This window comes from Carcharhinus amblyrhynchos, chromosome 21 (genome assembly GCF_965287045.1).
Source record: "Carcharhinus amblyrhynchos chromosome 21, sCarAmb.v2.hapA, whole genome shotgun sequence".
In the NCBI taxonomy this organism is placed as follows: domain Eukaryota; kingdom Metazoa; phylum Chordata; class Chondrichthyes; order Carcharhiniformes; family Carcharhinidae; genus Carcharhinus; species Carcharhinus amblyrhynchos.
Genome location: NC_137344.1, coordinates 32,389,099 through 32,407,790, shown reverse-complemented (window position 1 = coordinate 32,407,790; position 18,692 = coordinate 32,389,099). Strand labels below are relative to the sequence as shown.

Here is an 18,692-nt window from a genome sequence, read left to right as displayed (position 1 = left end):
TATTTAGTGGAAGAGAAGGGAATAGAATAACTGGGGTAACAGGAGCTTCAGATGTTACAGTGGGTGTATCAGATTCTAGCGCAGTTCAGGAAATGATCCAAGAGATCCCTCAGGATTGCTGGAAAGGTTGAAGATGGAGATGGAGCTGTTACTTGATATCTTCTTTTTACATTCTCTGGTGAAGAAGCCACTATGTATGATTTGACACATCAGCTAAGGGGAGAGGAATGGGGACAGTTGGTCTGGGTAAGATGCATTTTCAGAGAGTCAGTGCATACCCTATGAATCGAATGACTACTTCCTGCACTGCAGGGATTCTATGGGATCATTCATAGCTTCTGGGAATCTCTCTAGCAACTAGACAATAACTTATTCACCACAAGACATTGGCACTGAGTGTAATTTCATCTGATCTTGAAGTGGTATTGACAGGAACTGAGAAGTTGTAAATTTCATTTAAGGCAGTGCACTCAATATCAGGCTTTTTGAAGCTCTGTGTCCCGAAATGGGGGCTGAGCACACACATTTATTGTTCCACACACAAGTACGTTGGCTGTCAAGGGGTCAGATGCTTGGCTGTGGATCAGGTCTGAGGTCAATAGATTTGAAACAAAGGAATTGGAACAATAGTAAGTAAATGGAGTGGAAATACAGATCAATCGTGATCTAATGGAATGGCAGCTCAGGCCTGAGGGATGAATGGCCTCCTGCAAGTTTTAATGAAACTTATATTTGGAGAATTCCCTAAAAATGAAGTAAAATTCTGCAATTGCTTTTCCCCATGGGGCTTCCTCTCTTTCTCTGATTCATATTTGGAGGAAAATAATGAAGCGCATGAGCAAGTGGCGGCCCCACAGGAGATCTAGACCTTCCCGCAGTTTCTCCTTCACTGTTGGATGGCTGCAGAAGACTATGTCTCAGCATATACATGGAGCTGGATGTGAGGAGGCCTCTGTTTTGTGGAATATGTGCAGAAGTTCCTGACACTGGCACTCATCTCAGAGTGCGCTGCCTTTAAGAAAGCCTCCTTGATTAGTGCCACAAGGTTGGAAGTGGATTGCTCTGCCACCAGCACAAACCTTGGTCACAGAGCTTCACAGGGTTCTGCTACTCTACAAAGCATTTCCTTTATCAAGGCAGGACCTCTAAGGCACTCTTCCTTTTATCCCAGTTATGTTAATCTATGTGACAGACTTGTTGCTGGTCTGTATGGTGATGTTACACTTTGCCTTTACTAACTAGGTCGACAGTAGATCTACATTTTGAGCTAACACTGTTCTGTGTTATTAATTTTCCACATGCAGACACTGGTTCCTATTAGCAACTGATCCTGAAGCTGGAAAATGTGTAATTAGCAGCAGAGAGGATTATGGAGAAACTTAGTGGGAGAGACTCAGGATTGGCAGCACTTCAGGAGGCACAGAGTGAGTAAGATCTCCATAGCAACAACATAACAATTATGGTGTGAGCCTAGAGATCACTGAATCTCTACTTAATATTTAGGACTTGAAATTCTTTAATGTTTGACTCATTTCCATTGGAGATGGTTGGTCTGGGTGGGGCAGTGTGTAAATACGCTCGGGTTTATCTTTCAAATCTGGATTTAAACCCATTCCAACTGGAATAGATGAAAATCTCCTCCCTTAGCTGACTGTAAAATCCTACTGGGGAAAGATTTGGGCACACTTGATCCAGACCTAATGGGCAGGGCTCACAACTCAGAACTCTTATGTCAACAATTGGCACTAGATGAATAGGAATGGCCAAATTTAATGGCCATGCCTCATTTTAATCTTAATTCACAGTTTGGCAACTCCTTTGTGCATGAATGGGGCATGACAGAAACTTGCTCTTAGAATCCTTACAGTGCAGAAGGAGCCATTTGGCCCATCGAGTCTGCACCAACTGTCTATCAGAGTATCTTACCCAGGCCCTCTCCTCTGCCCTGTCCCTGTAACACTGTCTTTATTATGTTTGTGAACAGAACTCCCACTTACCTGATGAAGGAGCAGTGCTCCAAAAGCTAGTGGCTTTTGCTACCAAATAAACCTGTTGGACTTTAACCTGGTGTTTTGAGACTTCTTACTGTGTTTACCCCAGTCGAACACCGGCATCTCCACATCCTGTAACACCACATATATTTACCATGGTTAATCCATCGAACCTATGCATCTTGGGACACTAAGGAGCAATTCAGCATGGCCAATCCACCTAACCAGCATATCTTTGAACTGTGGGAGGAATCTGGAGCACACGGAAGAAACCCACGCAGACAAGGATTCCAGATGACATTTTCAGGCAAGATGTTTGTGTGCTCCAAAGAGAAAATTGAGATGGACTCACAGACAGTGAAGACTAGGGCCAGGATACTCCCAGCCTGCTGCACTGCTTGAGTAGTGCAAAAGACTGGGAGACATCAGTGGCAGCAGTTCTCCCCACTTCTCCCCCAGCCCCTTCCTTGCTGGGCGTGGTTCCCTCCTGCAGTGATTACAACTGCCCCCCATTAATTGGAAATAGGCGTAACAGGTGAACTGACCATTCTGGAGGGAACAGAAGCCATAGAGGCCCCCCCCCCCACCCCTGGAGGACATGAGGTAAGGGGGAGTGCCCAAGGAACAAACTGGCACTACCCACCAAGCATTTTGGCACTGTCTACTGGGCACCGGGCTGTGCCAAGGGACTGGGACCTATTGGGGGGGGGAGGGTGCGGGGGGCGATTGGTGGGGGGAACCTGCTGCTACTTTGCAAAAGGATCTGTGGAGGAGGGAGGGAGTGAGGGCCATTGGGGCTTGCCATCAGGTTGCTGTGTGGGTTGGGATTGTTTGGGGGGGGCATTTGGAGCTGGGTGGGGGGACATAGAGGCTGACCTGGGGAGATCAGCGATTGGGGGCTGGGTGATCGGAAGCCTCATTATCAGGTGCTAGCCAGTGATCAGTGGATGGGAATGGGGGCCCACTGCGCATACTCCAATTTCCATTCTGACAGATTAGCGCATGCACAGTGGCCCACTCAGGAATAGGCTCCCCACTTTCCAGAGTGAATCCGGCTGAGGCATTCTGCAATGCTCAGAGTGTCAAAAATTCGCTCTGGCAAGTATGCTAAAAAAAGACGGAAATTACTTCTGTTTTCCTGCACTTTGGGAACTTAGAACTTTTTTCAGAGAATCCCGGCCTATACTTGGGTTCACTGATGCTCGAATGTTATACTAGGTGCAGGGAGAGTTCAGAAGGAGATCTGTTTTTTCAAGTTGCAATAAAAGTCAACATTCCATTTCCTTTCCTAATTACTTTTTGTTCTTGCATGCTAACTTTTTGTGATCAGAACATCCAGATCCCTGTGTAACACTGAGTTCTGCAATTTCTTTCCATTTAAAAAAATACTGCTTTTCTATTCTCACTGCTGAAGTGGACACGTTCATATTTTCCCACATTATAGAACCATAGAAAGTTTACCACACAGAAAAGCTATTTGTTCTATTGTGTCTGTGCTGGCTGAGAAATGAGTCACCCAGTTCAATCCCACTTTTCAGCATTTGCTCCATAGCCCTGCTGAATACAACATTTGATGTGAAAATCCAGATATCTTTTAAATGAATTGAGTGTTTCTGCCTCTACAACCCTTTCAGGCACTGAGTTCCAGACCTCTACTACCCTCTGGGTGAGAAAATTATATTCCATTTGCCAAATATTTTGGCCACTCACTTAACCTATCTAAATCTTTCTGTAGACTCTTTATCCTCTTCATGACTTACTCTCCTACCTATGTTTGTGCCATCACAAACTTAACAACCAAGTCATTGATATAGATTGTATATATGTTAGGCCCCAACATTGCAGCACTCTACCAGTAACCATTTGCCAACCTAAAAATAACCTATTTATCCCTAGTCATTGCTTCCTGTTAGCTAACCAATTCTCTGTCCATGCTCATATGTTACCCCCAAAACCATGAGCTCTTATTTTGTGCAGCAGCTTTTGATGTGGCACCTTGTCAAATTTTGGAAATCCATTTACATCACATTTACAGGTTCCCCTTTATCCACATTGCTTTTTACTTCCTCAGAGGACTCTAATAAATTAGGCAAACACAATTTCCCTTTCACAAAATGATGTTGACTGTGCTTGATTGTATTAAACTTTCTTAATAACTTTCTTAATATTAGATTCTAGCAATTTCCCTATGACAGAGGTTAGACCCACTAGCCTATAGTTTCCTGCTTTCTGTTTCCCTTCTTTCTTGAATGGATGGGTTATATTGGCTATTATTCAACCTGATGGAGCCTTTCTAGAATCTGGAGAATTTTGGAAAATTACACCCCATGCATCTATTATCTCAGCAGCTATTTAGTTTAAGACTGTAGGATGGAGGCCATCTGCTCCTGGGCTTCTTAATCTTTAGTTCTAATAGTTTTCTCAATATCTTTTCCTGGCGATTGTAATTGTTTAAATTAGTCAGTTTGAGTCAGAGGTTCTGACTTTCTTTGTCTTCAGCCCTGGCGAAGGGTCATCCTGACTTGAAACATTAACTCTATGCTCTTTCCACAGATGCTGTCAGACCTGCTGAGATTTTTGAGTCAGAAGTTAATCAGGTTGAGATGGATATTAGTCAGTTCTGGTCAGAGGTTAGTCAGGTCAAGTCAGGGGTTAGTCAGGTTCGAGTTCAGCTAGGTCAGGTCAGGGGTTAGTCAGGTCACATCATGGATTAGTCAGGTCAGGGTGGAGGTTAATCACCTTCAATGAGGATTCTCTCAGTACCAGGGATGTGATAGCTTGCAAGAACTTTGGTGTTAGGAATTATGTCCCATCGCTTCATGTCTCAGCAAAATCTTTAAGCAGTGAAGGTGGATTACATCCAATTGTTTTATGTGACACCGTTAGGCTGGCCATGTGTCACATCCACAGAGAAGCATAATAAGTTCCACTGGCTGGAAGACTTTAATCTTTAATTTGAGACAATATTCCATGTTCCCTTTAAAACCTGCCAAATGCTCAGCTTGATTTTGCCAGAATTAATACAAGTGTTTAAATGACTGGATTGTGATAAAGTGTCTCATCTGGACAGGCTCTGGGTTCTCCCATTCTCGATGTGGATATGCCGGCATTGGACTGGGGTAAACACTGTAAAAAGTCTGACAACACCAGGTTTAAGTCCAACCGATTTATTTGATAGTACACTCACCTAGTGTACTATCAAATAAATCGGTTGGACTTAAACCTGGTGTTGTCAGACGTTTTACTGTGTTCCCCCCTTCTGGGACAGGTGAGGCTTGCAGAATGATACTCTCCGTTGGACTCAGGCGGGATCTGACGAGCCTCAGGCGAGCGAGGCTGTAAAATTCCGGCCAAAGAGTTTTAATCCTACAATGAATTTATTAGCCATGGACTCCTTTAACTGTGAAGTATGGGTTGTGCCTATTTGTCAACTTGTACACTGATTAAAATGCTACATTGAACCACTAATAGCTGTGTGGTTAAAGAATATTAAAGTCCTACATGATTTACGTTTGGCAATGATAACATATTGATGTCATTAGAGAGAGTTGTATATCCATGTAAACAGCTGGAGTAAGAATGATGTAGGCTGGGATTTTCCAGCCCCACCACAGTGGGACCAGCCACGGGGAGTGTGACAGGCCAGCCAACAGTCAATTGACCAGATGATCACAATAGTCAGTGGGACCAGAAAATCCCAGCTGTAGTCTCCAGTGGGATACCTGTACTATGTTGAGTAAACAATGAATAAATGCACAAACGAAACTTGACACGGAGCTTGATAAGGCAACTATTTTTGGAAGTTAGTGGACCCGCCGTTTATCCACTCAGGTTATTATTGTATCCCCTAAACGAGACCTAATGTTTTCCGTCAGAGTGCAAGACAAGCATTAGTGATAAGAGTCAGAGAAAACAAAAGCAAGTTGTCTTTAAGGTACAACTTGGTCACCCTACTTTGCGAAGGTTAAACATTTTTGCTTAGAAACACTTGATGAAGAGTATGTGAAGCTGACAGACAAGGTTAGCTGAAAATGTGAAATCTGCAAAGAAGAAAATCAGTGGGTGCCTTCACACTCTATTGTAAGCCTTCTATTAGCACATGACTTTAACAATATAGTTGCCATGGATTGTAAAGTATGGGACAAAGACAGAAATACTTTCATTCTATTTTTCTTGAGTACAGTTAATGAGTGCAAAAGCAGGGAAATTGCGCTGAATCTTTATTTAGCTCTGGTTAGGTTGCAGCTGGAGTATTGCAGCCAGTTCTGGTCACCACACTTTAAGGAGCATCCTTGAGAGGGTGCAGGGGAGATTTACCAAGCTGATTCCACGGATGACGGATTTCAATTGTGAAAATAGACAGGCTATGTTTGTTCTCCTTGGAGCAAAAGATGTTTAGCGGTACAATATATTGATGGATTTGAATAAGGTAGACAATGAGAAACTGTTCATATTAACTAATGTTACAGGGACAAGAGATAAAAGGTTTTTGCCAAGGTTTGCAGAGGAAATATGAGGAAGAGCTTTTATATGCAGCGAGTGGTCATGACGTGGAATCCATTGCCTGTAAAGACTGGTGGAGGAGAGATGATCAATGATTTCAAAAGGAAATTACATGGGCATTTGAAATAAATGAACTTGCAGAGCTACTGTGTTAAAGCAGGGCAATGGGATTGACTAGATTTCTCCACAGAGAACTGGCATAGAATTGATGGGCTGAATAGTTTCCTTCTGTGTCTTAAATGGCTTGATGGGCTGGATTTTGTGGGTCACTGTGACCCAATCCCAGATCCCCTGGCTAAAAGGTCAGGAGAATTTGCCTGCTCATGACTCTGATAGCAATGCAGAAGCAGTTTAAAACTGGGAACCACATCAATTGTTTGGAGGTGATACTTCCATCTCTTTCTCAGGAGGATATACCACCTCAGAGAGCTGCCAGCCAATTGGACAGCGGGAAGTTGTTTCCTCCCAGTAGCAGTACTGGCCATTGCTGGGTGTGCAGACTATCCCATCATGCTGAGGAGCCCAGTAAGTCTGGAGTTGGAGATCTTGGCTAGGGGGTGAGTGGATGGGGAGGGCCCAGGTTTAAAAGACCAAAAGGAGGAGAAACGTGGAAGAATCACCTTAAATGGGGATGCCTCCAATTGGCCAACGTAGCCTGCAAAAGGACGTCCCATCGCTTGCTCGAGACCAGCCCATGCTGCTAAGGTTACTGGGCTTTCTAAATGGTAGAGGCGCTCACGACTACAGGCAAAATACCAATGACAGCAAGGTGAGACCTGGAAGTGGCCATTAATTCCTTTTCCTGACACTCCATGTTATGTACGCATGCAGGGCTCCTTGACTGGACAAGTCATTTTAGCCTTAATCTGGGGGCTGCTATTTTAAGAGGTCCAAATCATGGGCCTCGTTAAAGTCATTACAGCTAAACTTGGTCACCTCATTACAGAAAGGATCTAATTGCACTAGAGAGGGAGATTTACAGGGATGTTGTAAGACCTGGAAAATTGCAGTTATGAGGAAAGTTTGGATTGACTGGGGTTGTTCTCCTTAGAATGGAGGAGGTTGAGGGGAGATTCGATTGAGATGTACAAAATTTTGAGGGGCTGGATAGAGTGGATGGAAAGGGCCTATTTACTTTCGTGAAAAGACCAATAACTCAGGGACATAGATTTAAAGTAATTGGTAGAAAGATTAAAGGGGAGATTTTCTTTCACTCAAGAGGGTTGCAGAGATCTGGAACTCACTACCTGAAAGGGTAGTAGAGGAAGAAATGGATATGCACGTTAAATTCCATAACATGCAGGGCTATAGGCCAAATGCTGGAAAGTGGAATTAGACTAGGTGGCCCTTTCTTTTGGCCAATGCAGAAATGATGGACCAAGTGGTCTCTTTCTGTGCTCTAAACCTTCTTTGATTCACTAACTGAGTAGCTTACTAGGCTATTTCAGAGGATAGTTATGAATCAACCACATTATGTGGGTCTAGAGTCACAAAATGGGTTTTTAATGACAAACGTATAATTTAATGGTTGCCATTACTGCGACAAACTTTTAATTGTAGATTTTTATTAATTGAATTTTAATTTCACCAGTCCGAGTGGTGGGATTTAAATTCATATTAGCGTGCCAGAGCATTATGGACCACTGACTAAGTAGCCCAATGACATTACCACTGTGAAACTGGTCATTGTGGTTGGAAGTGCATGTTTGAATGTGTGTCTCTAACTTAAGGTTATGTGTGAAAAGGTAAGGCTCCAGGTCTATCCTGTGCTGCCTGGTTATCTGGAATAGAAGACCCAAGAAGGGGGAGGGAGAGGATTTGGATTGGGGCATCATTTACTTGCTCAGCATTAGAGGTGACAACATTGTTGTTGAATCGGAACTGGTTGATGGTATTAATCTCACAGGCCCACAATTCCTACAAGACAAAATCTTCTTCCATTGATCTAAGCACCTAATCAAATATAATCATGTGGCTTATGTGCACTTCAATATTTGGAAAGTTCTGTGACTAAATCTTACTTAGTCTTCCCTGTACTGAGATTTGAAGACTAAAGATTCCTTGTTTGGTGAAAACAATCCTCCGAAGAGCTCATTCCTGTTGAATGATTGAAATGAAAAATAAATATTCCTGAATCACTAAAGGTAAATAGACAAGAAACCATTCAGGTTCTTTACTAAATGCAAACCAGGATCACAGGAAAAAGGAGCTGAAGGTGAAATTATCCTGGACTATATTCAGTGCAGGGGGAGGGTGAGGGAAGGGATGGTGTGCAATCCCCAGGTACAACACTTTAAACTTATACCTCAAACAGCATCATGACCTGGAGACTCCATGATATCACAATGGAGCAGCAACTGCAAGATGTTGTGCCAGTATTTCAACTCAGCAAATAACTGGGCTCCATAAATGTGAGTATGAATGAAGGATGCAGAATCAGCTCTGTTTAGTTTCCCTGGGGTCCTAGTGAGTTATTTAGCTTGCTGCATCTGACCAAGCTAAAGTCTGAAGAATCAGGAGTGACATTGGCAAAGTTGTGTTAACAGTTTGTCGATCGCAAGAGTATGTAGAGGAACATACTGGCAACCTGGCAGTGCCAACCTGGCAGTACTAACCTGGTGCCACTCTGACCCTGCCAGGGCAAGCCCTTTTGGGATATCCATTGGGGAGGTTCCCTTATGTGTGTATTGCCAGGGGGAGGGAAAGTTAATGGTTCTGCCGCTAGTCCGACTGCTCCTTCCTTGGCATTCCTGAGACCACAGAGTACCAGTCGATTGGCAGCGTGCTAAGGCAGGTCTTCCCCTTCAGAAAGGGGGCGGGGGGAGAGATGGGAGTTTTTGGCTAGGGGCTGCCAAAGGAACTGTGTCACACCGTAGAACCTAGTTCCTGATTTCTTACTCGTTTAGAAGGGGAAAGACATTAGCAAATTCAAAGGCACAATTCCTGAACCAGAGAACATGAAAAGTAATTGCCATTGTTTAACTAACATTACATATTATCATTTCTTGTTAGTTTTCCTTTTATTACTGACGTTTTACCTCTTACTCTTTTGTGAAAAAAGAAACAAAGCTCGTTTAATAAATCAGCCACTAACTTGTTACCTATTGTAATATTACCTATGGTTTAATGAACTTACATTTCCTTAGCCACTTTCTTACTTCATTTATTTATAAAAATCATTTACTATTAGCCTCCATATTGCTTGGAAATTTATTGGATTCCTTTCTTACAGTTAGTAATTTTATTTTGTGCCTTTGGTTGCTTTCTACAGTTCTACATGTGCTCTGAATTGCCACTTCTCTTAGCATTTGTTTAAGTCAGTTGTTTCACCCTGCACCTTACTTCATATATTGCCAAGGCTACTTGACTGTACAATTGGAACTTCAGCACTTTAGAGAGATGTATTGGCTTTGTTATTGTTCTAAATGTTTATTTCAATGCCTCTCACTGTTCCTTTGTAACAGCCCATTTCTCTGAAGGAAACCTGAAGATTAAAATGGTTGGTGTATGATCTTTGCATATGACAGTTAAATTTATATTCATATATGGCTAGGCCAAAATTTACTGCCCACCACCAAAATCAACCTCGGCAAGAAGTCTCACAACACCAGGTTAAAGTCTAACAAGTTTATTTGGTAGCACAAGCTTTCAGAGTGTCGCTCCTTCGTCAGGTAAGTGGGAGTTGTGTTCACAAACAGGGCATATATAGACACAAACTCAATTTACAAGATAATGGTTGAAATGAGAGTCTTTACAGGTAATCAAGTCTTAAAGGTGCAATCAATGTGAGTGGAGAGAGGGTTAAGCACAGGTTAAAGAGGTGTGTATTGTCTCCAACCAGGACAGTTAGTGAAATTTTGCAAGCAATCAGCAATGGGACCCTGTGTGAGAACCTCTCTGGCTACATTGAGAACATCCTGAAACCCATTGTTTAAAGAACCCCCAGCTTCTGTCGCAACATTATGGACTTCCTACAGAAACTCAGCACACCTGGAGCAGTTGAACCAGGAGCACTCCTCGTTACAATGGATGCCTCAGTGCTCTGTACCAGCATCCCCCATGAGGACGGCATTGCTGCACCTACCTCAGTACTCAATGCCGACGACTGGCAATCTCCAGATGCAATTTTGCAACTCATCCACTTCATCCTGGATCGCAACGTCTTCACCTTCAACAACCAGTTCTTCATCCAGACACACAGAACAGCCATGGGGACCAAATTCACACCTCAATATGCCAAAATCTTCATGCACAGGTTCGAACAAGACCTCTTCATTGCACAGGACCTTCAAACAATGCTTTACAATAGATACATCAATGACATTTTCTTCCTTTGGACTCATGGCGAACAATCACTGAAATAACTATATGATGACATCAACAAGTTCCCTCCCACTATCAGACTCACCATGGACTACTCTCCAGAATCGGCTGCATTCTTGGACACATGCATCTCCATCAAGGATGGTCACCTCAGCTTGTGATACACTTTACTGTACCGCTAGCCCATGGATAACCTCATGATGCTCCGCTTCTCCAGCTTCTACCCTAAACACGTTAAAGAAGCCATCCCCTATGGACAGATCCGTATGCACAGGATCTGCTCAGATGAAGAGGATTGCAACAGATACCCACAGACACTAAAAGATGCCCTCATAAGAACAGGATATGGCGCTCGATTCATTGATCAACAGTTCTGACACACCACAGCGAAAAACCGCACCAACCTCCTCAGAAGACAAACACGGGATATGGTGGACACAGTACCCTTCATCATCCAGTACTTCCCTGGAGTGGAGAAGCTATGACATCTTCTCCAGAGCCTTCAACGTGTCATTGATGAAGATGAACATTTCGCCAAAGCCATCCCTACACCTCAACTCCTTGCCTTCAAACAACGGCACAACCTCAAATAAACCATTGTCCACAGCAAACTATCCAGCTTTCAGGGGACTAGTGACCACAGCACCACACAACCCTGCCACAGCAACCTCTGCAAGATGTGCTGAATCATTGACATGGATGCCATCATCTCACATGAGAACAATATCCACCAAGTACACGGTACATACTCTTGCGACTCGGCCAATGTTGTCTATCTGATACACTGCAGGAAAGGATGTCCTGAGGCATGGTACACTGGGGGGACCATGCAGGCGCTATGACAATGGATGAATGAACACTGCTTGACAATCACCAGACATGAATGTTCTCTTCCTGTTGGGGAACACTTCAGCAGTCACGGGCATTCAGCCTCTGATCTTCGGGTAAGTGTTCTCCAACGCAGCTTTCATACGCATGACAACACAGAATCGCTGAGCAGAAACTGATACCCAAGTTCCGCACACATGAGGATGGCCTCAATCGAGATCTTGGGTTCATGTCACACTATCTGTAATCCCCATGACTTGCCTGGACTTGCAAAATCTCACTAACTGTCCTGGCTAGAGACAATACACATCTCTTTAACCTATGCCTAATCCTCTCTCCACTCACATTGTCTATACCTTGAAGGCTTGATTACTGGTAAAGACTCGCATTCTAACCATTACCTTCTAAATTGAGTTTGTGGCTATATATGCCCTGTTTGTGAACTCAACTCCCACTCACCTGATGAAGGAACAGCACTCCAAAAGCTTGTGCTACCAAATAAATCTGTTGGACTTTAACCTGTGTTGTGAGACTTCTTACTGTGCTTACCCCAGTCCAACGCCGGCATCTCCACATCATGTTCTTCAACCTCTGCAATTCATGTTATATACACTCATAGGGCTTTTACGGAGGAAATTCCAAGATTTTGTCCCAGCAGCAGTGAAGGAAAATCATATATTTGCAAGCCAGGAAGGTGAATGGCCTGGAGAGGAACTTGCAGATGATAGTGTTCATGCATCTGCTGTCCTTGTCCTTCTAGGTGGTAGTGGTAATGGGTTTAGAAGGGGCTGCCTAAGGAGCCTTGCTAAGTTTCTGCAATCCATCTTATAGATGGTACACACTGTTGCCACGGTGCGTTAGAGGGAAGTGAATGTTTGTGGGTGGGATGTTGATCATATGAGCTTTGTCCTGGATGGTGTTGAGTTCTTAAGTGTTGCTGGAGCTGCGCTCATCCAGGCGAGTCGCGAGTATTCCATTACACTCCTGATCTGTGCTTTATAGATTGGTGGACAAGCTTTGGGGATCAGTAGGCAAGTTACTTGCCACAGGATTCCTAACCTTTACCTATTCTGGCAGCCGCAGTATTTATATGGCTAGTCCAGTTCAGTTTCTGGTCAATGGTAACCCCCAGGATGTTGATAATGGGGGATTCAGCAATGGTAATGCCATTGAATATCTAAGTGTGATGATTAGATTCTTTCTTGTTGGAGATGATCATTACCTAACACTTGCATGACACCAATATTACCTTGTAAGCTGAAGCCTGGATATTACCCAAGTTTTGCTGCATTTGGACATAGACTACTTCAGCATCTGAAGAGTCGCAAATGGTGCTGAAGAGTTGCAAATATCAGCAAACCTCCCCACTCTGACCTTCTGATAGAGGAAGGTAATTGATACAGCTGAAGATGGTTGGCCTGGGAACTATCCTGAGGAACTCCAGTGATGTTTTGGGACCAAGATGATTAACCTCCAACACAACCATCTACCTTTGTGCTAGGCATGACTTCAACCAGCAGAGAGGTTTCCTCCTGATTTTTGTTGTTTGTGGGGTTCCTTGACATCATAGTCGGTGAAATGAAGCCTTGATGTCAGGGGCAGTCACTCTCACCTAATCTCTGGAGTTCAGTTCTTTTGTCCATGTTTGAATCAAGGCTATAATGAGGTCAGAAGCTGATTGACCCTGGTGAAACCCACACTGTGAGTCCATGAGCAGGTTATTGCTAAGCAAGTGTTGTCTGATTGAACAGCTGATGACCACGTCCAACACTTTACTGAGGATCAAGAGTAGACTTATGAAGCAATAATTGATTGGGTTGGAATTGTCCTGCTTCTTGTATACAGGACATAATTGGGCAATGTTCTACGTGACCGGGTAGATGCAGTGCTGTGGCTGCACTGGAAGAGCTTGGCTAAGAGTATGGCAAGTTCTGGAGCACTAGTCATCTGTAGTTTACCATAAGTTGTCAGGGATCTTTGCAGTATTCAGTGCCTTCAGCCATTTTTTACTATCCCATGGAGTGAATCAAATATAGTTGAAGACAGATATCTGTGATGCTGCGGACCTCCAGAGGAGGCTGAGATTTGCAGGTTAGGTGGATTGACCATTCTAAGTTGCCCTTTAGTGTCCCAAGATGTGTAGGTTATGAGGATTAGCAAGGTAAATACGTGGGGATATGGCGATAGGGCCTTGGTAGGATGTTCTGTCAGAAAGACGGTACAGACATGATGGGCTGAATGGCCTCCTTCTGCACTATAGCGATTCTATGATTCTATGATCTACTTGGTACTTGTAGCAAATGCTTCAGCCTTGTCTTTAAGGATCATCATTAAGGATGGAGATATTTGTGGAGCCTTCCCCTCTAGTGGTGTTTTTAATTGTCTGCCACCATTCACAGCTGGATATGCCAGGATTGCAGAGCTTAGATCTGATCCATTGTTTATGGGATTGCTTAGCTTTGCCTAACACACGCTGCTGTTTGGCACTCGAGCAGATCTGTGTCGTAGCTTCACCAGGCTGACATTTCAGTACTACTCCTGGACTTCTGCACTCTTTTCATTGAACCAGGGGAGGTCTCTTTGTTGATGGTAATAGTAGAGTGGGGGAAATGTTGGGCCACGAGGTTACAGGTTATGGTTGTGTTTAATGCTACTGCTACTGTTGGCTTGTAGGATCTCACGGATACCAAGGCATGGGGGTACAACGGTTAGCACTGTTGTCTCATAGTGCCAGGGACTTAAGTTCAATTCCGGCTTTGGGTCACTGTCTGTGTGGAATTTGTGGGCCCTGTTTTACCATTTTGATTTTAAGTGCTGGGCAGACTTGAAACTGGGAGTGTCTCTGATCTGACTTTTAGACCCGTTCTGAGGTACCCCCATATGCACTCCACCTGAAGAGTTATCAGTGATTCCAAATCATGCTGCACAGGCTTGTGGAGGAAGCTTAACGTGCCCGAAACCCTGCAGCTCCAATCGGCGCCTCCAACTGCACATGCTCTGAAAAAAAGATAGAATGCAGCTCCCCTGCTACATTGTTCTTAGGCCAGATAATGCCTCCCCTAACCCCCACAGATATTGCCCCACTCCCACACATTACTGACCCCCTTATCTCCCCACCCACCTGCCACCCAGACTGATCGTGGCCCCCTCTCCCCTTCCCCTCATCGAACTCAAGCAGAGTGGCAATGGATCCCCTTTCCCCGCCACTAATCTCAGGCAGAGTGACAGCAGATACCCCTTTCTACCCCCCACACTGATCACAGGCTGAGTGGCAGTGGACCCCTTTGCACCCCACTTCCCGCCACCAATCTCAAGCAGAGAATCGTCAGACACTCGGCACTTACCTCCTCACTAGCTGGAGTGCCCAAATCGGACTTTTGTAGAGCATGTCTATTTCACGCTGAATCTGAATGGGTAAATGTGGTGGTAAGGAGGGAAGTGCTGTGAAGGTTGGGCATTACAGCCCATTAAGTCAATTCAAATGTATGCAAATGTATTTAAATAGCCATCGCGATCATTTTCTGGCCTTGGTAAAAGGGGAACCAGTGCAGAGTCAGGCGCAGATCGCGCTGCTTGCCTCACGTCCAAACTTACCAAGTTTTCGCGCCTGAAAACAGTTGCAATGCAATGGTAAAATCGGGCCTGCATGTCTGTGTGGAGTTTACACATTATTGCCAGGTCTGCGTAGGTTTCCTCCTACCAGTCCAAAGCTATGCATGTTAGGTGGATTGGCTATGCTAAATTGCTCTTTAGTATTCAAAGGTGTGCAGGTGATGTGGATTACACATAATGATTGCGCAGGGTTATGTGAATAGAACAGATGGGTGGGCCTGCGTGGAACACTATTTTGGAGAGTCAGTACAGACTTGATGAGCTGGATGGCCTCTTTTTGCACTGCAGTGACTCTATGGTCCTAAGTCTTAAGTTGCTCAATCTGTTTGAAATCTATTCCATTAGGATGGTCATGGTGCTACACAAAACAATGAGGGGAATCCCAAGTGCTCGATGGGACAGTGCAGAAGGAGCTTTCCTCTATATATAACCCCATTCTGTATCTATTCTGGGAATGTTTGATGGGGACAGAGTAGAAGGAGTTTTACTCTTTGTCTAACCCCATTCTGTACTTGTTCTGGGAGAGTTTGATGAGGACAGTGTAGTGGGAGATTTACTCTGTATCTAACCCCGTGCTGTATCTGTTCTGGAAGCGTTTGATGGGGTGAGTGTGGCGGGCTCAAAACTCTGCTCCTAATCAATTTATTATATTGAGGATAATAATTGTGCTACTTTTGAGCTAATGTGTTGCTATTTCCTCATAGCTTTCAAAGATGATTGAGGAAGAAGAATTACAGTCAGAGTCAACAGAAATATTTAAGTATCCAATGGTCTCCTTGTTTGATACGAAAAAGGAAGCTCAATGTTTTAAAGAGGTAAAGCAACCCAGAGTGGAATTTTCCCACGCTGTTGTGGCAGGGTGGGGTGGGGATAATGCAGTGAGCCATTCAAAATTGAACTGACTTCATTGGGCCAAGAAAATCTTGAGGAGTCATAAAATTCCACTTCTTAACCTGGATGATGCTGTCCAGTGTCTGAATGAATCAATTCATTGACCATACCTGATTCAGGGACATACTGGTGACAGGGATTTGTTGCCTTCACTGCCAGGTTTCACTACAATTCTGTGGTCTTCAGTTTGCTTTTGATTTCCAGTAAGAAACAACAACTTGCATTTATTTTTACCTTAATGGAATGTCTTGAGGGATCGGCTCCTGCTCTGTGCAAGACTGCAAAAAACTACGAAGGGTCGTGAACAAAGCCCAGTCCATCACGCAAACCAACCTCCCATCCATTGACTGTCTACACTTCCCACTACTTTGGAAAAGCAACCAGCATAATTAAGGACCCTATGTTCTCCAGACATACTCTCTTCCACCTTCTTCCGTCGGGGAAAAAGATACAAAAGCCTGAGATCACGCACCAACCGGTCCAAGAAAAACTCCTTCCCTGCTGCCATTGGACTTTTGAACTGACCTACCTCACATTAAGTTGATCTTTCTCTACACCCTAGCTATGATTGTAACACTACTTTCTGTACTCTCTCCTTTCCTTCTTTATGTACAGTATGCTTTGTCTGTATAGTGCACGAGAAACAATACTTTTCACTGTATACTACTACATGCAACAATAATAAATCAAATCAAATCAGAAGCAGAATTAGCCTAAGACTGACACTGAGCTACATAGGAGTAATTATGGCGGGTGACTTTACAGAGATAAGTTTAAGGATCTGCATTAAAAGGGAAGGGAGATAGAAAGGTAGAAAGGGATCTTCTAGAACTTTGGCCTTGACAGTGGAAGGCCACAAATACTGGAGCGATTTAAATTGGAGACACTTAGGGGGCCAGATTATATAAACACATACATCTCAGAGGGCTGTGAAGCTGGAGGAGATTACAGAGATAGTGAAGGGTGAGGCCATGGTGGGATTTAAACCATAGATGAGAATTTTAAAATGGCAAGGTTTGCTTGAATAGGAGCCATGATAGGTAGTAAGCACAATGGTGATGTGAATGGACCTTAAGATGCAGGCAATGTCCTGGGGAACAGAGTTTTGGGTGAAATTGAAGGGTGAGAAATCCAACTTATTTTGCAGTTTGTATTTAACATGCATATTAAGAAGACCAATTTAAGGCCTTGACCTAAGATCTCTTCACTCCTGCACTGCACTGGTTACATAATTGAGAGCAGATCAGTATTTAAGTGTTGCCTGCAGGATCCAGTGCTACATTAGTTAAAAAGTACTTTTCCGAGGCTGTAGGTTTTTGTGATCTTCTCCCAAATCTGTTGTTCAGTGGAAACTATTCCCAACTCCTGTCCTCTGTTCTCCAGGAGCAACCTGACTGGTGACTGTAGTTTGCCTGTTTCTTCAAGTAAGGTTCAGTCAGCTCAGAAACGTGCCCAGACTGAGTTGGAAATGATCGCAATTGGTCCACACTTTACTGGAATTCAATTTCACTGCATTCCCTCAATACTGATTTCACTCTTGATTTGCGTGCTAAAGTCCTAGAGTAGGATTTGAACTACGAATGTGGTAGATAACTCAGTGGTGAGAGTACTACCAGGACTGAGACACATTGCTGTAATTTGTAATGACATTGTGGGTTTTAAACTCTCTGGAGCTTTATGCCAAATTTCTGGATTACAAGTCTCATAATGTACCCCTATCCTTGAGCAACTTTCCCATTGAAATGTTTATTTATTTCCCTCTTTAATGAGAAAAGTGAAGGAACCAAGGGTGCATATTCACAAGAATATTTCATTCCATTTGTTCTGTTGTTGAGGATTGTTGTTACGAATCTGAAACAGGTGTTTCCAGCATTGCCAACAAAGTGGTCAGGAGAGGACCCAGAATCCATCAAACAGATACCCCACATAATCAGCCAGAAGCGTGTGACTTGTCAGGTCAAGAGTACCAAACAACAAAAAGCCGAAGAACAAAAGAAAAGAAAACTCAGGTAAGAGCATATCCAGCTGGATGCTTAATATTAACCAGTTAAAACCCAATCGCCATTTGCATTGTATTCCAGCTTACTGCATTTAGTGTCCATCTACACTCCCAGCAAATACAACACAGAGTTAGATACAGAATAAAGTTCCCTCAACACCGTCCCCATCGAACACCCTCAGCACAGGTACAGCAGGGGTTAGATACATAGTAAAGCCTCCTCTACACTGTCCCCATCAAACATTCCCAAGATAATCTATTGAAGTTACGTTTCCCTCAGCACTGAGTCCAGCAGATTGAATTGAGAAATCTGCCGAGGAGCTGCTCCACGCAGATCTTTCTGCAATTCCTCTCCAGCTGTCGCAGGGAGCATAAGAATGTATCTCGTTTTATTAAGTGTATTGACAATTTGAAATGAATGTGTGGTTTGCTGAAATGCCTGTTGACATACCTTTTGTTATTTGTGTCCTTACAACACTGCTTGCTGTGACAGTGAACTTGGCAGTGTATTAAAATTTAAAAGGTCCTCTCAATCTGTCCAATAA

At 43.7% G+C, this 18,692-nt stretch overlaps 1 protein-coding gene across 1 annotated transcript in view; it reads left to right on the top strand.

The window, feature by feature from the left end:
- LOC145356329 (protein HEATR9-like) overlaps positions 1 to 18,692 on the top strand; it is an 86,377-nt gene that overhangs the window by 3,011 nt on the left and 64,674 nt on the right. The window contains exons 2-3 of the mRNA XM_080208947.1: positions 15,962 to 16,072; positions 18,009 to 18,157. Coding sequence (XP_080065073.1) covers positions 15,962 to 16,072; positions 18,009 to 18,157 — 260 coding nt within the window. The remainder of the gene's footprint in view (positions 1 to 15,961; positions 16,073 to 18,008; positions 18,158 to 18,692) is intronic.